Source organism: Haemaphysalis longicornis, unplaced genomic scaffold (assembly GCF_048455015.1).
Source record: "Haemaphysalis longicornis isolate Haplotype H1 unplaced genomic scaffold, Haemaphysalis longicornis Haplotype H1 scaffold_5, whole genome shotgun sequence".
In the NCBI taxonomy this organism is placed as follows: domain Eukaryota; kingdom Metazoa; phylum Arthropoda; class Arachnida; order Ixodida; family Ixodidae; genus Haemaphysalis; species Haemaphysalis longicornis.
In genome coordinates this window covers 71262676-71290136 of record NW_027526385.1, presented here as the reverse complement: position 1 = coordinate 71290136, position 27461 = coordinate 71262676, and the positions used below count along the sequence as shown (strand labels likewise).

Here is a 27461-nt window from a genome sequence, read left to right as displayed (position 1 = left end):
CCCGCCCAAATAATGTCATTCGGTATCTTACTAAACACTTAAATGTCATTTTTCGTGTACGTGTGGCACGGCTATTAGTCACATATCTAGTCACACATCTACAAGTAGCACTGAATATGTGTAACGCTACTTGTGTGTACTTGTGCAATTTTTCACTTAACAGCAAGCTGCAACGTTCATTATGTACACAATTTCATTGATGCAACTGTCTAGTTGCATTTTCAAACTTCGAGATCTTTTGAAAACACCCAAATTTTTTTAAACAGTGCAGACCAGTTTGATAGCTCTGAATATTTGCACGTCCCTACACACTTGCAGTGTAATTAGACAGTCGTGCAAACAGAGACCAAAAATATTTATTGAGCTTAATATTTGCACATAGATTTGTAGTACAGGCTCTTTGAAACACAGTGGCGAGTGGCCATGACAAGATATAGGTAGCTTGGGAAAAGAGTTGCAGTTTTATCCACCCAAACTACAACCTCTTTCTTACCATTCTTTGTTTCAAACTCGAGTACTTCTTCCTTAAATTATATTTTCTTGGCGGGAGGGGAGGGGGGCGTCAGTATACTTGTACTTCATATTTCGTTGTTTTTCTGGCTACTTCGTCTTCAATGTTCTGCTGTGCCCGCTTACAAAAGGCTGAAATGATATGACGGAAGCCTTGATACTTATTCGTTATTATTTCTTATTAGGATGACTTAACATTCACTGAACACACGGTTGTCAGACCACAAATCCGACCGTGCCAAACTTCTTCAGGTAGGCGTCCTCCTTGGCAGCCTGCAGGGCCTGCAAACCAAAACAACGCACTTAAGCCATCTTTCCCAGCAAAACGTTCTTTGAACCTGTAATTAAAGGTGCCACGAAATCAAAATACAACTTTAATATGAAAAAACTAGCCTTGGGTAATAAATAACCCACTCAGCTTCATTCCAGCCACGAAATGTTTTCTAGCCAAAAAATGGTACAAATGTTTAAATTTCACGCTGCCGTGATGTGGTATAGGCAGGAGCGGCGTCATGTGGACCAATGTGTTAACTGCCCGTTAGCATTCAGGTGACACTATCAAATGAGACTAGAGGCCTTCCTACAATTGCTTATGTCGGCAGCCACCAATCGCATGAATGATGGTGATAAATTAGGAAGGGGAGGACCGAAGGTCGTTGGTGCGGGAAGAGGGGGAATAGGGAAGGAGGTAGACGCCCACTGAATCACACTTGCCAAGCCACCGGCAACGCTGAACTAAGCTACGGTCACCAGGTGGTAAAGGTGCTCAACGATGTCCCTATGCAATGCTTCTATCTGAATTTCGAAAAACACTACAGTTCAGTGTATGAAGATCCCAACCAATTCGACTTCAGAGCACCAGTAGTGACCAGCCTGTCACATACTATCTCGATCGTGGCGTCCCTCAGGGCTCGATTTTGGCCCCCTGCTCTTCAATGTAGGCATGCTTACTGCGGCCCAAGAACTCGACACCAACAGTGGCGCATGCTACAGCATTTATGCGGACGACATCACCATCTGGACCAAGGCACAGGACTACAGTGGAAATATTGAAGATATGGCCACCGAGCTCCAGGCTGTGCTAACTGCACTTGACGAAACTATTCCAAAACTCGGAGTCACCTTAGCGCCTGAGAAAACAAAACTCCTCCGTAAGTTTCCGTGACCTCAAAAAAAAAAAAAAAAAATGGTCGGAAAGGGGCTGGGCAGCAGCGTCTGGTACATACGTTTTCTTTAATATATCGATTATTTGTTTCAAGTCTGTGATAAAAGTGAAGTCATTGTTATCAAGACAAAGCAGCCTTTCTAATGAATTAAACTTGTATGTTTTCTTCATGGCCCCTTTAAGGCTAGTAAAAACACTGTAAATTTTTTTATAGTCATCTTGTCTTTCCTTTTTATTTTTTTGAAGGGCAGCTTGTCTAGGTGTCAGACCACATTGGGTCTCGATTGCATGGCTTGTTCTTCAAAGCACTGTAGGTGTAGGAGAAGCAGCTTAGAACCAGATGAAAGCCGCAACAAGGTCTCGTTCACGCTACTGTTTCTGAGGCGGAATTACAGCTAAAGCGCATGCGTTTTGTTATCAGGGGGCCTGCTGTCCGCCATTCCAAATCACCCTGCGGAAATGCCTGCTTGCTATTCAATGGCAGCGTTTCGTAACCAGCAAGGCTGACATTTAAAGGGGGCATGGAGGCAAACAACAAGTTTGGTTTATTATAACTTTGTCCCAATAACAATGAGATCAATTTCACCAAATCACTTGTATGCTAGCATTAGCACACTGATAGCCACGTTCTCACTGCCGGCCCATATTACGTCACTATAGCGGGAAATTCAAAAGTTGTTCAATATTTTTCGCATTTTTTCGGTTAAACACAGCTCACAGCTCAAATGTAGCTAAGCGAGTCATCAAGGCTATTTCTAATTCTCTCAAACTGAACAAAGTTTTATTTTCTCCTTGTGGCCCCTTTAGAAGCACGTCAGACCAACTTTAGAGTTTTCTGATTCAATGCGATGCATACGGTAGCACACGTGGTGTTCCGGGCTGGTCACAAGAAACGCATGCGCACATGCTGGTATCACAATAGTAACGTACCGGGTTGGTGATGTAGCAGTTGTGCACGCATGCTGGTATCAACAGCAGTAATGTACCGAGTTGGTGATGTAGAAGTTGTGCATGCATGCTGGTATCAACGGTGGTAACGTACCGGGTTGGTGACGTAGAAGTTGCAGCTGTAGCACCAGACGGAGAGGTCGGAGTAGCTGAGGACCAGGGGGTGCTCGGTGTCTTCGTGGTGCTTCACCATGTGGCCATTCACATAGCGGCTGCAGTAGGCCTGCACAGAGCCACACACACCTCTACTACACCGGACCGACTCAACATGCACCAGTCGTGAAACTCCCCATAGGCCCCATGTATCAAAAAACAGCCCGTGGTTGGCTTCCCCTGCACTGGGGGGCAAACAGGGGCAAGTTTGGGGTAAGTTTTTCCCACGCTCAGTATCGGAGTGGATTCACTACCTGAAGTGGTCTACACATCTCAGTCCTGTAGCGATTTTGAACGTGCCATATTGTCTGTGCTGTAGTTTCTTTTTTCATGTTGCCTTTATTGTTTATTGTACAGTACAGCCCACTTATAGCGAACCCGGTTTTAACGAAATAGCGGCTATAACGAACAAATGTTTGCTTCCCATTACCATTTGTATACATACATTTTGTGTCCAGATATAGCGAAAAGCGGATATAACGAACTGATTTCAGTTTCCCAATGTGCTCGTTATAAGCGGGCTCGACTAATATTGTGAGTGCGTAATAGGGAGTTAGACCTATTTTGCGTTGTTATGAAGGTCGTGTTAAGCTTCGTTTAGGGTCTTCATTACATCTCCGTATGATTAATTTATCTTATTGTATTTTGTGTACACCTGTTGTCATTATCATCTATCATGCTTACGTGTGTTCGCCACTGATCTTTTGTGCCTCTCCTGCTTGGTCTTTTCAAGACCGCAGTATGTTGCAAACAAATAAATAAATTAGTTGCCTAGTCTGCCATCTGTAGATAGAAAGTTCAAGTAGTACTAAAGTTCTTCTGGCTGCTGTTGGAAGTCATAAAAGAAAAAAAAAAAAAAAGAAAAAACATAAGTAAACATTACCTAATTTAGTGTTTCCCGATTTGAAAAGCAAGCTTTATCTTATTAAGTTGTGTTCCTGAGTAAATGTTTACCAAAGTTCAATTTCCATCCCCCAGCAAAGCAGGGGTGCTCATGCCGCCCGGATTCTGAAGCAGAGTTTCGCAACTGGCATATATCGAAGAACTCTGCTCTACACTGCATGGACACTGGGGTAGGGCGGTTGCAAGTGGTGTGACATTCGTGCACAAATGGAAATTCCGATTTAGATGCGATAACATTGCTATATGGCTGACTTATTCTGTCTTCTGAAAAATTTATTCTGTATAAATGCGAAGTAATTATCGCAGGTGCTCTGTTTCGCACAAGCTGTATTCCACACAAAGTAAAAGAAATGCCACATTTGCTTAAATACTGGACATACATTGAGTGAATGTTGCAGCAAAAAGTGTGGAATAACACTACCTGTAATGGCTCTGTTAGTACAACCATAAAGACTGCGAGATTAACACTGCAAGGATATGGCACGTCTTTCGCACGTTCCAGGAGTGGGACAGCAGAAAGAAACGGCTGACAACGCAGTGGCTTGAAACGGACTACTAAAACCATTCACAGTCATAACAGGCAATCCTGGTTTCCGTTTTGTAGCAGTGGAAGTGAGGTAACTACGTCAGCATGCCTTTTGAGGCTAGTGCACGCAACGCAGACGGCACCACGCTAAACGCACATCTATAAAAAAGGAGGTAAGCTGGAAAAGTTGGTATTGTGAGATCTTTCGCACTTGTTTTGTGCAATTCCTTTGCGCTCGTTTTTTTTTATTTTGTGTTGTTGCCAAGATGATATCTGTCTATCACTGATGTTTTCGTACCTCCAGCCGTCTACCGTATTTTCCGGTGTATAAGTCGCGGTTTTTTTCTGAAATTTTCGTTGGTGCGTCTTATCCACCGGTGCGACTTATGTATGGAATAAATCCGGTTCGCGGCGGCCGCGCATGGCCAGCGCACGCTAAGAGACACAGCTCTATGGTCTAAATGAATCAGAATCGCACCGCTATGGTGTTTCGCATAGCCCATTTATCGCTTCTGGACATTAACCCAAAGAATTTGCAGCTTTTTCTAGTCAAAAACAATGATAATGGACTCCGACAACCACGCGCGCAGTAAGTTCAGTTCAGAATAAATTCAAAGTAATATCAAACTAGGTTGCAAAAACAAAATGCAGCTTACAAATTATTACAGTGAGTTACTGTGGAGGAGGTAAACGTGCTGCTAATTTTGAAAATGACAGCTTGCTGATAAGTTTTGATTTTCGGGCCGCTTCCGGTTGCGTCACTTCCGTCCGCCATGACACCTTTATTGCGCTGATTTACGAAAGCGATGACAGCACGCAAGAGACGCGCGACGTTTGGAGAGGTGGCCAAATGGCACTCCATTTCTACAGAAAGAGTTGTAGCCGGGTTCATAAAGGCCGGAGTGATCCGGTCCACGAGTGGTGACGTTATTGGCGAAGAAGACGTCAGTGAGTCGGAGGACGACAGCGAAGTGGCGGAGGAACTCCCACTTGAAGTTGCTGAATTGTTTGTTAGCGAGTCGGAGGAAGAAGATAATTTGCCTAAACGCTGTCTGTAAGTACATGCCATCTGAGTGTATCAATAAACCATTTTTGAGAAGCTAGTTCTGTCTAGACTTTGGACGGTATATGCACAAGTCTAGCCAGGGGATGCGTTCATAGGCGGCGGCCGCCACAACCATGTAATTTCGCCGCTCCTTCTAACATCTCAATCACTATGAGTTTACCTAAATAACAAGTGTCTTATATACCGGTGCGTCTTATACACCGGTGCGACTTATATACATTTTTGTTCGGAAAAACTGTCATTTTGAGGGGGGTGCGACTTATACAAAGGTGCGACTTATAGTCCGGAAAATACGGTACTTTCTGGTCTAGAAGCAATGCAGCTAGAACCACCACGTCACTTCTAAGCCTAGTGAACTACTTCAGTGCAACACACTTGTTTAAAGAGTTCCACACTTTCCACACGTAGCCAGTTAAAAAATAACTCGTTATAAACAAGTGTGTTACGCACTGTACTAACAAGAACCCAGTCAGCCCCCTTCCCCCTGCCTTTTATTAGAAAGGCAATGGTTTTCACTTCTACAGTGAGATCTGTTCGCAGGTAATGCTTACCTGCGAACCAAGCTGTTCTGACACTCTTTCAGAATTCTTGTGCATAACTGAGACTTACATCTAAGGTACAGAAGACGTAACTGTCACAAATCTTGGTACGAGAAACAATACAGGGCCAACTACACTCCTGTCATTCTCAGTGTCCTCGGAAAGCACTTCCGATGTACCTTGAAGCAGTGGAGGCAGGCCCAAACCTCCTGGGTGACCCCGCAGGTCATGCAGGGGTCACGGGGGTCGCACAGGCCTGAAGGGGGCAGGGCAGGCAGGCTCTCCAGGTGAGGACACCAGGTCTCTGGCTGAACACAGAACATCGCCTGTGCAAGACAAAGCCTTTATCACCACAAGGATCTCTACAAATTTGCCGATGGGCACGTTCTCCTGACGAAGCATGTGTGCAAATGTTAGAGACAAGTGCAATAAAACACGTCACTACGACTCGCTGGAATTTGCTTTGACTAACCATAGGTCTGTCGAAGTTCGCTGAACGAAAAGTTTGTCAAGTCCTGATCGGCTTTTTTTGCTCGTCTTTGTGTTTGTATTTTCCAATGCTACCAGATTGTAATTTTTTTGTTTTCCCCAACATTCTAACGAAAACATCTTGACGAAAACACCTGTTCAGCGACCCACAAACAGCCTTACCTCTTCAGGATCGTCGAGACTAAGTGCAGCCAGGTCCAACGCTGGTTCACCATCAGGTGCCAGGCTGAAGACAGAGAGAGAGAAGACATTTGTCTGGAGATGCGGAAACTCTCTGCCTGCAAGGTTCCTAACTCACCCGTTAGATGCCAGCCACTCCTTTGATGGCAGGTTGTAACCTGGGAAAAAAAAAAAGGCAGCCAGGCGTGTGTCTATTGCATCAGTTCCCAAGCAAGCACAAACGTCCGTGGGACGTCCAAAAAACAGCCGAACGTCCAATGCCAAGTTTGGATGGCCGCTGTACGTCCACTGTACATCTGTGTTCGGATGTACATTTGCAGACATACAGTGTACATCCAGCAACGGATTCACAGAGGAAATACATTTCCGTATGTCCGAAGGACATCTGCCCATGGACGTACAAAGTTACCACAAAGCATAACATAATGGCGTAAAGTAAAAACAAGAAAAGCTACTCTGATTTTCAATTAATACATCCAATTTATGACGTCCGAATGGACATATGGAAGTAATAAAACTGGACGTCCCATGGACGTACACTGTATGTACACCGGCTCTGAAACTGGTAGAGCTGAAATGGACAAACGCTGGACGGCCGACGGACGTCCAGCGCTTGCTTGGGCTTGTTACAATCACCTCTCACTGCTGTCGCGATTGGTTTTTTTATTGCGTGTCAACTGTGACTGGACGCCTGATATCGCTCATCTGTTTGTGAAGTTTTTTAACCCCATTTTGCAGCACAAAGATGTGCTACTCCAATACCCCATCCCCAGCTTGCTCTTTTGAGGCAGTGCTCCGAAGACAGTCCAAGCCGCCTCATCGAAATGCCGCAGCCTCAAAGGGTGGAGAGTTTCACACTAATATACACTAGAGGGAGTTCTGGCACGAGTGTCTAGACAGGCTGTTTTTTAGCGAACGTGCCATCATGTGCCAGGTAAAAGCGTTCCACTTGTCCTTGGCTTGGCTCGCCAACAAGCTCAAAAGCTGCGTGTGGCTTCAAAAACCACAACTATTGTTCATAAAAGACTATTTAAAAGTTACCTGATCAATATTTACCTGCTTCACTTTCCACTGACGGAAAGAAGTGAATAAACTTGAATTGAATTGAACATAAACGCACAGATAATAAAAAAGACTTCCTCAGCCATTGTTTCAAAGCCTCGTGCAACCTGAACATGGCTCACCAACAAGTTGCATGTGGCTTCAAAACGATAACTGTTGTTCTTTAATTAAAGGACTATTAAAGGGACACTGAAGTGATTTGTAAACAATGCGGGATCACGAGCGCAAATTGTAGTCCGGAGTCCCTAGGCCCTGTTTCGACCACTCTGAGCACGTTTACGCGAATTTATTTAGCAGAAAAATCAATTCGAAAATGCTGTCCTCCTCTCTGAACTCTCGCCCATTTTCTGTGGCGTTTTTGTGTGACGTCAGCAGGAGAGGAGTTGGCAATTGGCTGCGCTACTGCACGGCTCGCCGACCTTCCGCGACCGAGTCAGTCGGCCCAACGTTTAGTCCGCCGGCCGCCGACGGGTCGTCGCAATTCTCTCGATCAGTTGAAACTAAGCCACAACACGTTTGGGAATGGAAGAATGCGCCTTTATTTACTTGGTTAGTTTGTACACTGTATCTAGCTCCAAGTCACGGTCGCTTCATACAAGCGCTGCACAAGCGCACATGCGACGCTTCGCTGACTGGTACGCCAGTAGGAAAATATAAGGCCTCTTGAAGGGGGAGAAGAGTCAGCGAAGTCAATATAGGTACTAAGGAAATAAAATCAACTGATATATTTACCGTACAGCGTAAACCTAGGGTGCGGGAAGCACTTTTTTGCGCTGGGCGAACAAGCACAGCGGTCAGCAGCACGACTACGCATCTGCGAACGCTTTTCCGTCTAAGAAATGCAATTCCTAGACGTGAGCTATTGTGGAAGCTCGGGGGACGCTTACTGTACGAGCGCAATACAACAAATAGTCACCTAAGCTGCTTGAAATACTAAAACTATATAAAAGTGTAAACTGGTTCTACATTATATACCTTATATTTCAACAGTCCGCTAGCCCCCGCTTGTGGCCTAGTTGTCTAGAGTGCTAGGTATGACACCGTGAGTGTTTTGCCAGTCGCAAGTTAGAATCCTCCCTGGTACATGCTTTTTTTTTTTTTATAAGTTAACTTTTTCGTTTTTCGCCGATGTTTTCTATACTGACTTTATCTTTTTTTTGGGCCGCAACGTTCATTGCTCCACAAACTAGTCCACAGAACTCACGCAGGCTGGCACTGGCGCGCTAGCGAGTTCTCGTTGGCGTGCTGTTGCCATAAGCACCGACTGCTTGCGGGCAGCGGGCACAGGCCAGAATCAACAGACCCTTGGCCTGGTGCGAACACGCTTTTTACGATGCAGGCATGAAGGAGGCAAGCTCCAAATATGGGGGAAAAGCGCATGACATTTGGGCGTCTGTGGGTACGCAGAGGGCGTTCATGCACTGCGTAGGCCTCGGCTAGTGAATGCTATGATTCCAAGCCGTCCTGGGAGGCTTATCTTTATGCATTTTTACAGCTGACAACATGGCAGAAGCGCTGTACGATGATTACCGAGTTATTGAGAATGCCCATCCAACAACGCCACCGGTTGTGTTTTACAGAACCGAAACCGAAACTTGTTTGATTGCTAACCTTGCGCATCGTCCAGTCACGGTGCCCCCTCCTCCCAACGTCACAGCTTAGTTGGTGCGGCCGCCGCAAACCGCGCATGGCAGTTTTTCTTCTTTCGCGCTTTGTGAAATAATTACCGATTTGTCAACCGGATAAACGATGAAAAGTGTGCTAATTTGAGCCAGTCTACGCAGTGCAAGCAAAAACGGGAGCTTGACAAATTCACTTCAGTGTCCCTTTAAGAGGTTTAGTCTATCGATATAAAAGCATAGCTAACAAAAGACTTCTTCGTCAAGGATTGTTTAGAATCCTCACGCAACCTAAACAAGAAGAACAAGGAAATGTTGCAAGTGTTGTTGCCTTTGCCGTGAAAGGCCACATGAAGCAGCCAGGGAAGCCGAGGCAAGCTAGGGGAAGTAACAGAGGAACGCTTCCAGGTTCTATGGCAGCTCCCACAGTGGCACGCAACTGCAGTGATAGACTCCCCTCCAGTATACGCAGTCACCCATTAATTTTTCGGACCCTCAAGGGACTAAGATGCCGCCTGGAAAATTTGGCAGTCCACAAAAGAAAACAAATTCACACAAAAAGAGTCACCTAATTTACTAAGCGGCTTAAAAAACTTGTCAATCTGTTTCTGCGAGGCGCTATGTTGCCATACCAATAGGTCAGCTTGCACGCTGGCGAGGGTGACGTTCTCACTGTACACAGCTGAAAGCACCATTAGAGCTCGTGTTAATTCGGAACCGGTTGGCCGCACAGTCACTGGCTAGTCATCATTAAAGCCTGAGCCATCTTCTAGCACCTGGATGAGAATTCCTGCTATTCAGGACTGTATGCGAGATCAGCTGACGATAGCACGCAATGCGGGTTTGAGGCTGCAGACAAACAAAATGGCTGCGATGTTGTTTGCGTTTAGGGTAGTTGACAGGCGATCGAAAGAAAATGTCTGGAAAATAAAATGAGGAGGGTTTCAAACGTCCGAAATTTTGGTCAATGTTACACAGCAATCCCTCGTTAACTCGAACTCCGAAATCTTGAGTTATCGATTAAGTCGAAACTTTTTCTTCAACAAGGCAGAATGTAGCAGTGGCAACCAACAATCGATGCTTGTGTCGAGCTGCTCAACAATGCTTTTCTGGGACCAGATTTGAAAGTGAAACCAGGTGAGCGTCACACAATTCTTTCTTCCGCAAAAATAAAAATTTGTTTTTCCTGAAAATTGTATTACGTGGCCACATTACATGGCCACAATTGCATTACGTGGCCACCACATTTCGCTTTAACCTGAAACTCCGCTTATCTCGAAATTTCCGGCAGGTTTTACAACTTTGAGTTAACAAAGGATTACTGTACACTGTCTCTATGCAGCACGTGTGACTGTGTAAAGGGAGAGTCCGGATATTCAGGCAGGTCCAGATAATAGGGTGCCCGAAAAAATTGGTTGGCGACTGTATTAGAAAGAAATTCTAAGCCAGCAAAAGCCAGCTCGAGTGCTGTCCCTCTTACCAGAGAACCGTAGGCAGGGCCAGTGGTCGCGGTGAACGTCCAGGGTTTGTTGAATGGAATCCACGGCACTGAAACAGAAAAGGCCCTCTGAGCTCGGCAAGTTCGGTTGCTCACAAATACTCTCAAAGCTGAGGGCAGCTCAGAGAGAAGGCTTCCGCGCGCCACTGTCAGCTTACTGCTCACAACACCCAATAACACGAAAGCTTGGTGAGATGGAGAATGTGATAAAAGGGTGCAACAGTATTCTACTTTTATTTAGGAGCAACTTTTATTTAGACCTGCAACTGTTAGGAACCTAACTAGTGACTTCACCCATGGCAGCAAAAACTTCAAGTGACTCCACTACTTCTAAGCTTTTGGGCCACTAAACTTTCGCTCGCGCCATGAAAATGTAGACGCTTGGGTGAGATAACGAAAGTGATGTCGTGACAACTCTACTTTGCCCTCATCTAAGCTACGTGCTGAGAGCCGAACTTGTCAGGCTTCATGCTAGGCAACAGAAAACCTGAGCCAACAATTAGGACAAGCTACCTCTGATGTGGAGCATGAGTCAACAGAGGGGGACTTGATTAACTGATTGATTGATTGTGGATTTTGACACACTGAAGCTTCACCAGGGCTATGATGCATGCCATAGGGGAGGGCTCTGAATTAATTTAGACCCCCTTGGGATCTGTACCGTGTGCCCAAATCTCAACACATCCGCGTTCTCGCTTTACGCCTCCATCTGAAAAGCGGTCGCCATGGCCGGGAATCAAACCTGCGTCCTTGGGTTAAGCAGCACAATGCCTTAGCCACTGATCCACCCATGTTTGATGTTTTGAAACACGTATGAGTTCCTTGTTCACATTGTGAACAAGGAACTTGCATGGGCTTCGAAACGTCGCATTTTTGACTTGGTCAGGGGACAATCTGAAATACCCTTGGGCTCAACAGCACAACTTTTCAACCATTAAGCCACCGCGGTGGGTCAGAGGTGGACTTACCTGGGGCAGGGTGACGAGGGGCGTAGCTGAGGTGGCCGCTGTCCAAGCAGGGCACCCACACAGTGACAGACAGCTGCGGGAATCTTGGACAGGTTGTAGCCACCCTGGGCGTCAAATTAGAAAGGGACACGAGTCGTGAGCATAAGTGTGAGCACTGTGTAATAACGTTATGAGGTTAATTAAAGGGGCCGCGAAGAGCAAATAAAACCTTGTAAAGGTTGAAAGCCTTTGGTAACTCACTCAGCCTTATCCCAACTGCGAATGGTAACTCACTCAGCCTTATCCCAACTGCGAAAGACGCTTTTTAAGCTGAAAAAATGCAATACGGAAACGCTCTCCGATTTTGCACTGTACTGGCACAATGTGGGCAGGAGTGACATCATACAGGCCAGCACTAAAAAAAACAGTCATCTGTATGTATGGTAACTGCACACAAGCATTCAAGTGACATGGCCAAACAGAACAAGAGGCACTACTGCAACCGTACAGTTATGCCTCCTGGTGGTGGCTTTGGTCGGCAACCACTAATTGCATAAACTAGACGTAGTAGGGAAATCGCCAGAAAGTAGCTGGGGGGAGTCTCCACTGCTTCCTATGTTTTCTTTATTATCTTGATTATTTGTTTGAAGTGTGCGACAAAATTGGTATCGCTGTTGTCAGGAGGGAGCAGTCTTTCAAATGAACCAAATTTGTATCTCGCCTTCAAGGCCCCTTTACGGCTTTCGACTTTGAAATACTCTTCTTTCCCAGCGGTGTCTGCCTGTGCTGTTGCCTAGTTGCAGAGTGACCTACCTCGAGAGCCAGGACCACACGGCCACGTGCCAAAGGGAGTAGCAGGTGCGTCAGGTGGGCATATGCCTCGGCCGTCACCCGGCAGTTGCCCTGCGTGCAAGTGTACGTCATGGGATTACGACACAAACACACACACATGCATGCACGCACGCACACACACAATACGACCCAGTGTACAACACACACACATACACAAGCTTATGACACACACGATACGACACAGTGTATGACACGCACACACATACACAAGCTTACGGCACACGATACAACACAGTGTACAACACACACACACACACACACTGAGTTTCAAAGCTCCCACATACATCCTAAAGCACTAAATACCTGGGCAAGAAAAATTCCCAGGAGTCCTTAGCCACCGCATAAGAGACGCAAAGGCGAAGGCCTTGAAATGTATACGCTGCCGCATCTCTTTGGGGGCAGTTGAGGTCAAGATGGAGATGTTCGCGTGACCTAACAGGAAGAGATCTGCGGCCGTTACACCAGCCGGGAGCAGGTGTCTGCTGGGCCTCTCGTGGTCACGTGGTATTTTTGGTACGTTCTGCATCCGCAAGCTTTGAGTCGGCTTTCAGCCAAACTTTTAAAGACGATAGTCTTCTTTGGGCTACTTAAATGCAGAAATTTTGGTCTGTCTTTCTATCTGTCTGTCTGTCTGTGACTCAATTCAGCCAGCCGGCCAAAGTGAAACAGAGGCTGCGCAATAGTCTTATATACCCACAGCCAAATCTAAACGTCTAAGTCCGGTGGCAATGCTCATACTTGCCAACATTGTTGAACAAGAACAAGATATTTTGCAAATATCAGGCAGAAATCAATACATAAGTGATATTTGCAGTGTTCCTTTATTAAAACTTTGTGGATGCTTGATTTTTGTGATAGCAAATTCTACATCCACTGCAGAAAAAAAAAAATCACTCCGTTGACTGCTGTTGCCCGCGCCACTATAGCTTCTGCCGGCATTTTAAGAAATCAAACGGCAACAGTTACGGAAGGTTCCACTAGATTAATTGATTGATTGTGGGGTTTAACGCGCCGACGCAACGCAGGCGATGAGGCGCGCCGTAGTGGAGGGCTCCGGATTAATTTTGACCACCTGGGGATCTTTATAACGTGCGCCGACATCTCGTACACACGGGCGTTTTTGCTTTTCGCCTCCATCAGAAAAGCGGCCGCCGCGGCCGGGAATCGAACCCGCGACCTCGTGCTCAGCAGCGCAACGCCTTAGCCACTGAGCCACTGCGGCGGGTGGTTCCACTAGATATATTCCACGTTTCACTTGGAACGCTCGTGGAGTAGGGCAACGTGGTTCTATAAACGTTGTAGTAGGGTGCCTCGATTCCCGCTCACAGGGGTGATCCAGCCATTCGAACTATTGGAGCAATTTTTGGAGCTGAAAAAATGTTATTTTGGAGCACTATTGTATCAGAGCTTGATTTTGGAGCAGCTTGGGAGCAGCACAAAACTTATGTTGCAGCTTCATTTATCTGGAGATAAAGAAGGCTGGCAACCATTCAGGCAACGCTAATTACTTCCCCACAGTTGCAGACTCTGAAGCTGGTAACTAAAGCACCAAAAATGTGTGCCCCCACAGCCTTTAGACACCGCTGCAAGTGAAGCAGATGACAAGCGTTTCTTTAACTTAAAAAAAAACACCAAGTAATCATTACAAAAACTTACTGATACCAAAAGGGGGCCCATTTTATTTACAATAAAATTATTTCACTATCTCAAACATATATTGCGCTGATTTGTTGCTTATTGCCGTTTCGTTCAGTTCATCCAGCTCGGAGAGTCCGGCTCGACAATTTTTAGACAGAAAATATTGCACTTCACACACATCACATCATACTATTGCTTCTTGCTTGCCTTCTTAGTATTAAGTTCATTCAGCTCGGAGAGGGTGTGGTTAAAGGCAGAGTTGCCTTCTGCTAATAAAGCGTGCCCTGATGAAATAATGTTTTCAGCCCTTTTTAGCAATGCACGGCATGAGATCCCCTTTTCTTCCAAATTCCACCTGAGCCGCTTTTTTGACATCAGCACCACATTCCCGGCCACCATGGAAGAAAGAAAAGCCGGCCACTCAGGCGGTGAATGAAGGGGCTTTATTTTCAATACCGTCATGCGGAATGAAAAAAAAAAAGAACAAAAAACAAAAACAAAGAGAAACCCGCTGCGAAAATCCCAAACGGCAAGTTGTTTAAACTTACGCTGATGCAGTTTTGGCCAAGCGCTACTCCACTGCAGTAGCCCTAAATATAAGACCGCACAGTAATAAAACGATTCGCCGCGAGCGCAGAAAAGAATACACTCTCGTTTGTGCATCTTGTCACGAGTGGCCGAACGTCAATCGCTAGTTTTCTACAAGCAATACACATGAAGTAATGCCATTATGCTTGTTTGCAGCAGTGCGGGAAACCACTCCGTTGCGGTCCACGCCACCGGAGTGTATGCATGCCGACTTGCCGAATCACCATCTCTGCTTCGAAGCGGCACCGTGGCTGCACTATTGCTGCATTGTGGCTGCACCATGAGCAGAGCTCGGCTGGGGCAACCGAATAATCGAGCGCACCGCTTCCTCCAAGTTGCCAGCCTAGGAACCATCGTGCTGGTTAGCGCAGAATGATCGACTCTCGCTTCAGCTGGTTTGAGGGGACAACTCTCGGCCGAAAGACCGGATTCAAGCGGTTCGGAGCATTTGGCGCAAGAAAAATACCACTGGGCGCAGCAGGGCGCAGGAGAGTACAACTGTAGCAAAATGGCGCAAATGGCGCAGCTGGATCACCCCTGCGCTCATCTCCGCCGTACGGCAGCGCTGGCATCGAGGCACCTGACTTAGAGCAGTGGGACGCGGTAAATTTAAATTGACTTTGGTGAAGCTCTAAAGTGTTTACTTTGGGAGGAGCGCAATGGGAGAGCAACAGCATGAGAGGTGAGCGGGAAAGTGAAGGGAGGCATTTACTTGGCAAATGTCGACGAAAGACGATAGACTTTCGTAGACATTTGCAATAAAAGGAGCAGATATGCGGCCAATTTTTTCAAGGGCGTTCAAGGGTACCTCTGCATGAGACGTATAAGGTTTTTTTGCCTTAAAAAACCTAAGATGCTGCCAAACTTAATATGCTCCCCTGCGCACACCCCCAAAACTCACCAGACGGTCTCCGACGCAGCTGTCGAATCCGCAGGACACGAGAACCAAGTCGGGCGAGAACTGCGCGAGAAGCAGGTCAGCTGCACACCACACTGTGTGGTTAGGTGGAAAAAACTCACTGCGTACGCGATGGGCAGAACCAGTTGGAAAAAGGCTGCCAGGTAGTCGCCGTCGGAGAGGCCGTCCTGCGCATGAGTGCGTCTCAGTACACTGGAGGCACACGGACATCCCATGGACGTACCATGGATGTATATCTCAATCGGTTACATGCAGCGGCAAACAAACAAAGCAGGGGGGATTTAATTAGGATGTTAATTTACTTTTTTATAACTGAACAAAAAATCAGGGTTGGTTTTTTTCCCCGAAGGAGGTGGTAACAAAACAAAATATGATCAGAGGTGATAGCATTCGTGGCTTATCACTCCTTTCTTCATTTTACTCTACTGCAGACTCGTTTAACAGTGTCTCTGGTGATAAAGTGTTGTCATCACGATGATGATTATGTGTTACGTCATATGCACACGGTAGAAATTTCTGCTTATAGCAAGGCACACATCAGATCTTGTGAAAAATATTGTTTCATAACATGCTTCTTAAATTGTGGTGACAAGTAAAATAGCATGCCTAGGCAGGAATTGAATTAGTGAGGCAAGCACAAGCCACTGGTAGAAACGTCTGCGATATCCTGATTGCAACCATGCTAGGATGTATTGGATGCATACATCCTTGGTTTAAAATATGCACACATTAAGGGGACATACCAAGGAGGTTGAAAATCCACTACCCACACTCAATGGGTACAAACAAAACCTAAGCTTTAGTCAAATGTCACCACACAAATGTTGGACAAGTCGAAATAATGTTGTTATACACAGTGGCCAACTTAGCATATTTGCTATTCTCTGTAAATTTTTTTACATTTTCAGCACAGATGGCACTCCTCTATTGCACGTGTAGCTTTTCACATCTCACGTGCAGACTGCGAACATCCTTGTGTCCCGCATGACTCGGAGCAATTCACAGCGAGTTATGAACATAATATGTCCACACATTGGCCTAAAATGGAAGCCACTCCGTCTTGATCTTTATGACAGGCTGAATTAAATACACGCCCAGAGTAGAATGCTCACAGTGTTTAAATATAACCCAAGTAGGTTTTCTGGGAGACAAATGGCTCAACAGCTCAATTTCGGGTTTTGCGCGCCAAAGTTGCCCTGGACTACAACCGCAGCTAGGGTGCTCTAATGAGATTTTTAACACGAACCTTTCTATGTCTATTTCTATGATTTGTCCATGGTGCCAAAAATGGACTGCAGGAAAGCCCAACTCATTGATGATGCTGAAAATTCAAACCGTCTGAGAACATGATTCATGTCCACTCCACTCAACATTCCTTTAGGGCCTTTAAAAAAAAAAAAAAAAAGCCATTTTTTTTAAATGGAGTCCAAAGCCAATGACCACGCAACGAGCCCAAGAAATGCTGAGTGGCCCGGATCGATCATGTAGTAGAACCAAAACATCACATCGAGTCGCTCAGCATTTCTGGGGTCTGTTGCGTGGTCGTTGGCTTTGGAATTTGATTCAGTTAGGATGGGTGGGAGAAGGCTTCCCCGTTCAACCATCTTTCTTTAAAAAAAAAAACAGCCATGGCGGCCACCGAGCCACCAAGGTGAGTGGGACAAATGACTTAAGCCATGGCATGTTCCGAGGTGCCACAACCAACCACACCAGCTTACACTGTGCGGCTACACCATCACTCAAAAACAAAACTGCTTCAACTGTTAGCCAGAGTAATACCTTTGTCACACGCCAAATATGATGACAATTAGAGCAAATGACGTTAGCTGAAAATGTTAATAGTTTGGTGCTGCACGAGAATGCTAAAGGACATTTACGTGAATTGTTTTCAGAGATTTGACGACTTTGGAAAACACAATCGACAACAAAAGTCCATCACTAAACAAGAAAGTTTGTTAACCAACCGTGGAGGACTTTGCTTAAAACGTACCAGTAAATCAATATTTTTCCTGTATGTTGTTTTATGTATGTATGTATGTATGTATGTATGTATGTATGTATGTATGTATGTATATACATATTGGCCTCGAGGACATACCGTGGCGCCACCTATGAGTGACGTCACTTGTAGGACGCCGAATCGTGCTGTCGTCTGCTACAACACATTTCCCGTGCGTATGCGGAAGCGTGTTTTTTTGTTGTGGCCACCGTCTCGCCCCCTCCTTGTGGATTTGATGCAAATTACCAAAAAAGTTGTCTGTAAACCAAATAATTCGAGTAAGAAATCAGCAACTCGCTTGTTCCCGGCGACACCGCCGCGTTTAGGTACCATCGCGACCCACAGCTACGCAGCCAGCTAACGCCAAGGACGATGCAACTGATGCCGAGAAAAGTACGCTGTAAATTCATTATGAAATACTTGTGTCGGTACATGCGTGTGCAAGGAAGGAAACACCTTGTAACAGCGACGGAAACGCGTCGCTCAATTATGATCTCGCCACGCGAACTGCTCGTATTGCCTGGTAAATGAATGACTACGCGAGAACGGTGATCGGATTGCTTCGCCGCACATGCTTAAAAGTATTGTTATGGTCTGTAGTTTGCCTTAATCAGTGCCTATTTCACCTACGATGTTTTTATAGTCATGCCCGGATTTGATTAACGGTTACTGCCGTAGCGTGTACTCTGCACGGCTGATGTTTACTTTCGCGACTTGTCCGCAATGTATGAACGGTATGAACTGGAGTTTTTAACGCCTTCGCGCGGGTCTGAACAAGGCTATATTTAGTTTTCGTTAGGTGTTCGGAGTGGTAATTTATAATTGCAGCGTGTTTTGTATGTTTAAAGTGAGCCGGCCTTTCTCAAGCATCAATTTCGAAACTCACGACTGCTCACAGAAGGCGAGCCTGCGTACGAGGCGAAACACGTCGTTAATGATTTCGGGTAATTGGGGAGATTTAGAATGGAGAGCCGAGCGTTGGGGGCCCCCAAGAAGTTAGAGGAACCCAAGCGCAACACGCGCGTGCGCGACGGGAGGACCTTCAACAGCTCGCAGCCGGCTTCGGATGCACGTAATCGGATGTTGAGAACTTTAGGCTTGGCGTCGCAGAATATATTTCATCGCCGTTAGAGTTGCGAGTGACAGCCCCTAACAAAACGTTTCACCGCGCTGGAAACTCTGTAAGCGCGGTGATTTCCGTTGAAGCGATCGACGATCATGATACCTGCACGGCCTCGGCCGATTCTTGCGCGCAAGCATAGCCATCCTTCGGCCGCTCGCCTCACCGGCGTGAACGGGCCGGCGCTGCCGGGACCGACCTCCACGGCCGGTCGCCGTAAATCGCGGCAGATATTTGAGCATCGCTTTGAAAACCACAGCTGATGACACTACCTATCAGAATTTTTCATCACACTAACATCCACTTTCACCAATCTGTAGCTTCTTTGTTGTTGCTGCCGCGAGCTGCGTCGGTTCGAGCCGCACCGTCGGCCGTGCGGGCAGGCACGGCGGGAGCGTGTGCTTCTGCGAGCAGTTAACGCTTCACGATTTCCTGCTTTATACATTTCTTGCAAACAAGAGAAATCTAGAAACTTCACTCGGCGATCGCCGTAGTCCACATTGTTGATCGGAGAAACAAGCCGCTGCTTACGCTTCGGTCGCATACATAGTACACCACCACGCTCATGGTGGTTGCGGGTAATCTACCACAGTTGATACGGTTATAAATTCCCCATGAGGTCGAACTGCGCTTGAAGCACTGAGAATTAACTTCAAACGAAGGAAATTAACACGAAAACACTTTTAGAACGCGCTTCCTAAGCGAAGTGTCACGCGCTGCAAGCCAACTACGCAGCAAGATAGGAACGGTGATCCTACAAGTGACGTCAAAACGATCGCAGCGCCGGCCTCTCCAGTGGTGGGCCTCGCGGCCAATATATATATATAAAAGTAAAGAACGCCTTCGCAAAGCTCCGCCACGTTTGTTGCTACCCAGCTACGGACTTGTTGGTTACTTTTCTCGGCTCGCGATGTGAATGTCACTTGAAACAGAGGTGCACTTTTTACATTTCGAAAGTAAATTTGCTTTGTCTTAAAAACATTCTGAACGCATTTACATTGTTACCTTACAATTCTGTGAGTTTCCCAATCATCATGGCTATCATTATCACGTAATGTTTACTTCGCCATGTAGACCCACAGGGCCAAATCAAATATCATTTTTATAGCTAATGGCGTTCGCTTTGAACAACAATAGATTTGCTCTGTGACAGGGGTAAAAGAATTCGTTCAGAGAGTAGGAGCGAAGAAGTCGACGCACCGTATTCCAGGCCACGTTTACGTTGAAGCCCCGGCCCGGTCCGTCACCCACGGACCCGTAGTCCGCATCCGACGAGCAGGGAAAGAACATGCCGTGGTCGTGCCGGTGGATGGACACGAACAGCACCCTGCAAATGTGTTCCAAGGGCTGATTTGGGACAGGGCCGTGATTCTATTTCACTCAGTGTCAAACTTGGGTCTATTCCAACATGAAATTTTTTTCCCTCAAGCGATTGGCAAGGCCGTAGAACGTGACAACAGATGATGGACTTGTTCATGCATGCACATGCATTCCCTTCTTATTCTTCTTCTTCTTCTCCGTTTGGTAATGACACGTACCCACTGAGGGGGACTGGCATTGGCTTGAGCTCTGTCTAATTAATTAAAAAGTGTGATTTAGAATTGGAAACGCCGTATGTGATTTGTGTTAAAAATGTGCTGCAGTGCACCATGAAGGCGCTTCATCGTCGTTTGCCCCGTGTTCGTCTTGCCGAGCCGTGATACACGCATCAGGAAATTGTGGTGCTCTGTTTTTGTGCCTAGTGTCGTCACCGATCTCAAACCGAGGACATAGAGAAAGTGGAAATTGCATCAGTGTAATGCAACCTCTCTAAGGGAGTAATACGATTGGCTTTTTTCTACGACAGTAGCGGTGAATTTTTTTTTGCTGTGAACATAGGCTGTGTGATGTTGGGCGCTTGGCCTACGTAGTTGGTGCCCGCCCGGCCGGACGCCGCGCCGGATTGTGCACGCATGTGTGGTGTGTCTTTTCATCGCATACGGCCGCTCGTGCACCTTGTGGGAATCGTGGAGAACCGCGACCTGCGATCCCGAGCCAGCGCGCGCTTCGGGAGAGACGCTTGTGCGCTGAAAACGGTCCGGCGCTCCGCTGGTTCGTCAGCGTCCCCCGAGAGATGGCGCCACCAATGTGTGCGGGGATAGGCGCGCGGGCGCGGGCGGCGCGAGCGTGCGCGCACGGGAGTCGAGAGAGTCTCGTCGGAGACCCGGTCGGGGCGATATCGGCGGAACGCGGCGGTGGTGGATACATGCATCTCAGGTGGGAGCTTTGTTTGTCGCGCACCGTGAGTGCCTGCCTCCCGTTCGCGGTCCCGACCCGGACGGCGTGATTCGTGAACGCCGTCGAGCCTTGTGCTTGCATGCTTTGGGATTCCCCACATAAACGGCTGTGCTTCGGCACTACTGTCTACTGTGTTCTCGTATCGGCGAACCTCGCTGGGCTGCCGTAGGCATGGGAGCCCGCGTGGTTGACACGCCGGGAGCTAGCGTGGTGACCTTATGCCAGGACTGGCTGAGGTCCTCAAGGAACCCCTCGTGTATCCCCACAACCTTCACACATCATTAAGTGTCTCGTCGAATTTTACTGAAAGCAGGGGAAGGTACTGTTTGTTACTGATTAGAATTGGCTGCGTATGTTGCTCTGGCTGGTCATGGTACGGCAAGAGCAACGATGTGGAGTTTTTAAAATTTTCCTGACGTAAGCAGGCATGATTACAGCATTATTGGAGAGATGTGAGAAGAACGAAACGCTCACATACAACCGTCTGAGACTGGGTAGCTTTGCACCCCCCCCCCAAAATAATAATAATAATTAAAAAAAAAACAATAAGAATAATAAAAACAGAAAACCATAAGAATGAGCGTGAATACTGATTAGGTAATTAAATGCAGTGCCTATAACTACTGCACAAAAAAAAGGCAACCGCTACTGCAGGAGGAGGAGAAAGAACACTGGGATGATGATGGACGGAGGTTCAGCACGTTATAAAAAAGTGAATAGCAAAGAGTACATGTGCGTGTGTGTGGCCATCGAGTGTACGTATGTATGCATACTATATACTTCGTGTTCATGTTTTCTGTTATGTCAGAAATGCTTCTTTCAATGATAGACGGTCTGCTGGGAGCAAAAAAAAAAACAGTTCTGACAAGGGTAAGAAAGAGTCGCATGCCCATGTCCCCACATGAAAATCCATCACAGAGAGAAAGCCACACAATGCACTCAGAGAGCCAATGAAAGGATGCACGGTGCAAGTGGCATTGGTGGCACACTGCACATACGCGAATGCGCCAAAACGTGTTGGGAGGAACTATTGCATGCATAAGTTACCCGGAAAGCTAAATCTTGTTTTAGCATGTTGGCTTTTTGTTTGCTGCATCACGTTTTCAATCAGACTTTTTTTTTAGTTCCCCATGTGTACTATCGTGATAAATTAAAATACGAACAGCGGAGCGCGTGGCTTTCAGTACATGCTGCGCATCCTGGCGACAGGCCGCGTATGCGCAGTGGGGAGAGTTGTCCAATGTTGATACTGAAACACCGTCGTTCGGTGTGTGACCGTTTTGGTTTGTCTTCCCACTGCGTTCAGCGCCCGTTCACGCAAGCGTTAGATCTAACTTTGTTGCTGCGATCAGTGAAAACGGTGCACGCAACTATATACCTTTATTTTTTATTTTGTGCTGAGCGCCCTAAGCACGACAGAAATATGATGGTCTTTCCATATCAAGGTTGGTCACGAACTCTCGTAACTTGTTTGCACTGCACATACGCGGCTCGTCGTGAGGATGCGTGGCATGTACTAAAAGCCACGCGCTCCGTAGTTCGTATTTCAATTTATCACGATAGTACCTTTAAATAAGATAGTTCTCCAAAGAAATTGATAGGAATATAGTTTCCTTTTTTGTGCTGATTACAGTAGCCGACTGATTTTTCGGACCTGGAGGGGAATGAAAAATAGTCCGAATAAAGGAGCAGTCCGAAAAATCCGTGACTCATTACACCTATTGGACAAGTGGTGATTCCTCGGGAAAGTCCGAAATATCCAGTATGTCCAAATTATCTGAGTCCGAAAAAAACAAAACGGTTAGCTACCGTATTTACAGCCAAAACAAGGCTATCATTACGGGACTGCATTATGAATCGCGGGGGCCCCCGAGCCAACCGCATCACACCCGCGGGCAGAGCTTCTCCTGCAGTAGTACCCTGTCAACAACTATAGGAGCAGCAATCAAGGAGGAAAGCTAGAAGATACTTGGACCAAAATCAAAGCTGATGTACGCTTTTCATTTATTTCTCCCTTAAAGGCTCGAAGGCATCACATTTATGGGGACCTGCGCAGGTGCTCTCACTTAGAGCTTAGCTAGCCTATTTTTGAGCGCAGTTACCAGCAGGTCTAACTCCAAGACCCTTGCACACTCAATTTTGTATACAGTACATGGCAAAATACGGTTTCAATCCTCCCACACAAAAAAGACGGAAGACTGAACCCATTCACCTAGGGCCCTATATCAAACCAAGTACTAAGTGAAACCCGACTAGCCCCTCTCATCATGAAACACAGCACAATGACAGAAGTGACCACAAAACAACCTGTGACTTGTTACGAGCAGAGGTCACCATGAACCATCAAGTGGCTGACGAATGTTCTACACACCGAGGGTCGTCGTAGAAGGCGTGCTGGGTCCCGTTGCCGTGGTGCACGTCCCAGTCAACAATTAGAATGCTGCACCAAGGGGAATCCAAAGGACCAAGAACAGAAAAGCAGTCATTTGGGAGTCACTTTGACTCCTTTTATTACTCCATGGGGGGGGGACAAAGAGCTACCCTCACCGTTTGAGCCCACGTACTTCGAGGGCGTGGCGAGCAGCTATTGACACGTTGTTGAAGAGGCAGAAGCCACTGGCAACATCTCGCTCCGCATGGTGGCCGGGGGGACGGATCAACGCCATCCCGTTTAGGCACTGCACATTCATCAAATGGTCTGAACCATCAGTCAGCACCATTACTGTGGGATGTTCTCAGCGGCTTAACCCTTTGATGCTCAATGTTGCTCAGGACCAGCAACTCAAACAATATTTTTCTCTCACACTTAGTGGTTTTTTCCGACGTTTAACACCATCTGTTGACAGACAAAGGTCCCTGGACCTTCAAAAATTAAAAAAAATTTCCAGCACATACTTCTGTGTGCTGAAAAAAGTCTTGTTTATGCGTGTCAACTCGCATTGAGCCAGGGGCTATATGGGCTAGTGACAAGTAAGCAAAATTGCGCAATTTCGTTCTTAATACAAATGGTAGCAATACAAACTTTATGTTATTGTCTTTACTTGAGCCATAAACCATGCTGATCAAGGTAGCTTTCTTGTTCAACTAATATATGGGCAGCCAAAGCCCAGTGTTTCCAAGTGCCTTCCAAGTGCCCAGTGGGTCATTGGGTCCATCCTAATGGACCAATTTTTTTTTTACTTCTGATATGTGATGCCTTAGAAGTCCTTTTAGATCATAAAAATGTTTTCAGAATCTTAACAGAAACTTAAAGTTTTGGGCATCAAAGGGTTAAGAACATTCAAACAGGCGACTCCTGGCTGCTTCTACTCCAAGTTACGTTTCAGAGACAACCCACTGTAGCAACAGATGGCGCCATGAGCCATGTCATAGATGTCATAGCAGGATAAATTAATTTAGTGCCCCGTTTTCTCAAGAGCCTATCAGTCTCCAGATTTCTGCAGTCGGCAGAGTTGACAACTATTTCCGAGAGAGAACAAGTGTTCCATTTTACTGGAGATTAGTGAACTTATTCTAGTTGTCACCGCCAGCATGAAAGGATGTGAAAACATTTGCAAAATGCAAGCATACAGGGCAGCTCTTTCTTTACGAGAGAGATTGACCCTTCGGAGTGAAGGGCAGATACGCACTCAAATATCGGCGCTCACAGTTTTTGCGAATATGTCAGTGGCTGATTAGAGGTCTTCAATGCCGCACCTCCACAGCAATCACCTTATAACCACACCAAACTGTAGCTGTTAGATACGTCGTTTGAGGTATGAAAGCTCTATGCAAACTGCACATGCAAAACAAGAAAAGCTCCATATGCTCAGTAATTTAATGATGTAAACTTGAAAGCACTGCAGTTGAGACCCTGCATGACATACGGTGTACTGCTGCAACACGGAACTGACTTCCGAATTCATTATCACTTGCATGGGAGCTAATGTTTAATCTAGGCTGTGAACGCTGCCAGAAATCATAACTGAGCTCACTTTTCCCAAAGCAGAGTCAGGTTTTCCTCACATGATACATAAGCATCCTATATCAGCACACATCCCTAGACAAGTGCTGCCGCCAAGTGGACAAGACGTTGTACTTCATTTTTTTGTCGCTTACAGAAAGTCTTTGGTCCTTCAACTCAAACAATATTTTTTCCGTGTGCTGAAAAAAAAAAGTCTTGTTTATGCGTGTCAACTTGCATTGAGCCAACTCAACTCAAGCGTGTCAACTCAAAAAGCCCTTCACAAAAGAAAGAACAAAGACAAAATTGTTATGAAAGCGTCGTTAAGAAGTGCTTTTAGGCCTCATATGTTAAAAACACGATACCACACGTTTGACACTACAAAACAAATTTAAGTTTCCAGCTGAACCATTCAGATGAAACGCCACTGTAACTCCAGACAGCACAACACAAGGTACACGCACCTTTCCCAAGCACACAGAGTCCACTAGCTGGAGTAATGAGCCTGCAGCGAGAAGGGCACTCGAGAAGCTCTCCTGCAAGATGGCGAAAAAATGTGTTCGCGCCTAGCCAAGCCAAGATGTGCCAAGCCAAGCCAAGCCACCCAAACACCAGTGCAGTACTCACGGGGCACAGGTACACGGACGAGTACTTTTCCTCCAGGCGAATCAACTCGTTCGTTTGCAGCCCTTCCGAACAGCGCATCTTGTGCACATACTTTTTGCTGCACAAAATTACAAGAAAAGGGGTAATAGGGATGTCACACCCATCATTCACTCCCACACAAAAAGGAGTTGTCTCATAATTACTCTAATTACTCCAATTCTGTCTTACAGTTACTCTGGGCACTAACTCCAACGAACGTTAACTATTGGGCTCTACGTAATCAAAGCGGGCTCTTTGCACCACACTTTGCACACAAGGTCCTTTCTTTTGCATTTCTCTGCACAAACAGTCACTATGGTTAGAGATCAAACGCTGTTACACAATGTACATTACCAGAAATGTCACGGCCACTTCTCTCGTGACCCAGTAAAACATAAAATGCGAAAGGCTGCTTCCCTGGAATAGGGAACATAGGGAACTAACTAGGGAATGCAGGGAACTCACTCGTGAACAAGCAGCAGCTCCTCCACACTGGCTGACCGAGACTGCAAGAGAACAAAAATAAAGCCGCCAATATAGCACACGGCTGAACAATACTACAACAAATATGTTTTTTTTTTTTCAAAGTTTTGATAATCAAAGCTGAGGGAAATGTACAGTTTTTGCCGATGATTATGAATGCGAACTTAGCTTTTGTGTACAATCAATTCCTGATGGTTTATGCAAGTCTATTTTGTGACAAACTTGAAGAAAGTAGCTGCACAGACAAAGCACAAATCAAGGGGTGCACTGCAAGGTTAACAACCCTTTCCTACCTGCCTTATGTGGAAGTTATGAATATTTGAAGTTGAAGCTTGAAAGAAAATAATTTTCTGTCTCATTTTTTAAGTTGGAACTCCAAATGCTCGTAATCCCTCCTAAATAGAAGAAGGACAATAATGTTAGTTGTAACATGCTTCTTACCAAGTGTACAATCGAGAGGCACCCCATTAATTCACAGCTATGCAACACCCTTTTCATAAAGGTTCCTGTACAACTTTTTCGAAGAAAATTTCTATGGACTGTCAAACCTATGACCAACGCCCAAACCAAAGTCCACACTTAAAATCCACCAAAGTAACTACAGACTTGTTACTTACTTTCACAGCTTTAAGCAAAAGTTTTCTGGCTTAGGGTCTTCTGTTTCCCCAGGAATTGTGCTTCCTTTTGTACCAGTAACTCTACCTGCACTAAATAAGGTGAAATTTGTGGGGATCCTTGTGTCCCTACGCCTTGTCCACGCATGTTTTGGGTGAGCTGGGAGCCGCCATTTTGGGCAGCCGGCGCATCATGTGAGTCATGACCTGCTGCCTGCAAGCACATGTGGGCGCGCGCGCGCACGCACGCACGCACGCACGCACACAAAACAATGGTGGGCACAGGCATATTATCTGTGAGGTTCAAGGGTTGGGTGCAGCCCGTATGAGGGGCTCTGCGAGACCCTGGCAGTGCTTGCGCTGACAAATATTAAGAAGTAGTTTGAGCAGATAGCAAGCTCACGATAGCAAGCACACCATTTTCAGTAATTAGACCGCCGGAAGGGAAAGAGTGGCGAGTTTACGTAGTAGTACCATGCAGTGCGCTGCCTTCTACAGAAGATTGCCTCTCCTTGGCAGCCTGTCGTCGAACATTCTTTTTTTTTTACGTTTTTCCCATTTTTAGTGACCGGAGTTTGAAATCGTCACCCCCCTGGGTAGGTCGACTATATGTCGTAACTGGAAGGTGATGGGAGTCCTGAAATAATAACAAATGACATTCTTGCACCCTAAAGCGGCTTGTCTTGTGAAGAGAATTTTTGCACATTTTCTTCTTTTTCTTTTTTTGCAGCGAAAATCAGGTGCATTTTATGATTGAAGGCGTGATAGATTCAAATAA

The 27461-nt window shown here is 46.2% G+C and overlaps 1 protein-coding gene across 1 annotated transcript in view; it reads right to left on the bottom strand.

Moving 5' to 3' along the window:
* Nucleotides 1-334: 334 nt before the first annotated feature.
* Nucleotides 335-27461, bottom strand: part of LOC144138411 (protein deacetylase HDAC6-like) — a 66181-nt gene continuing 39054 nt past the window's right edge. The window contains exons 15-30 of the mRNA XM_077670680.1: nucleotides 26052-26092; nucleotides 25569-25665; nucleotides 25406-25477; nucleotides 23546-23676; nucleotides 23370-23438; nucleotides 19922-20048; nucleotides 15704-15769; nucleotides 15585-15644; nucleotides 12419-12508; nucleotides 11627-11730; nucleotides 10641-10708; nucleotides 6598-6637; nucleotides 6462-6525; nucleotides 5990-6136; nucleotides 2718-2846; nucleotides 335-792 (exon numbers count right to left, since the gene is read on the bottom strand). Coding sequence (XP_077526806.1) covers nucleotides 727-792; nucleotides 2718-2846; nucleotides 5990-6136; nucleotides 6462-6525; nucleotides 6598-6637; nucleotides 10641-10708; nucleotides 11627-11730; nucleotides 12419-12508; nucleotides 15585-15644; nucleotides 15704-15769; nucleotides 19922-20048; nucleotides 23370-23438; nucleotides 23546-23676; nucleotides 25406-25477; nucleotides 25569-25665; nucleotides 26052-26092 — 1371 coding nt within the window. The 3' untranslated portion in view covers nucleotides 335-726. The remainder of the gene's footprint in view (nucleotides 793-2717; nucleotides 2847-5989; nucleotides 6137-6461; nucleotides 6526-6597; nucleotides 6638-10640; nucleotides 10709-11626; nucleotides 11731-12418; nucleotides 12509-15584; nucleotides 15645-15703; nucleotides 15770-19921; nucleotides 20049-23369; nucleotides 23439-23545; nucleotides 23677-25405; nucleotides 25478-25568; nucleotides 25666-26051; nucleotides 26093-27461) is intronic.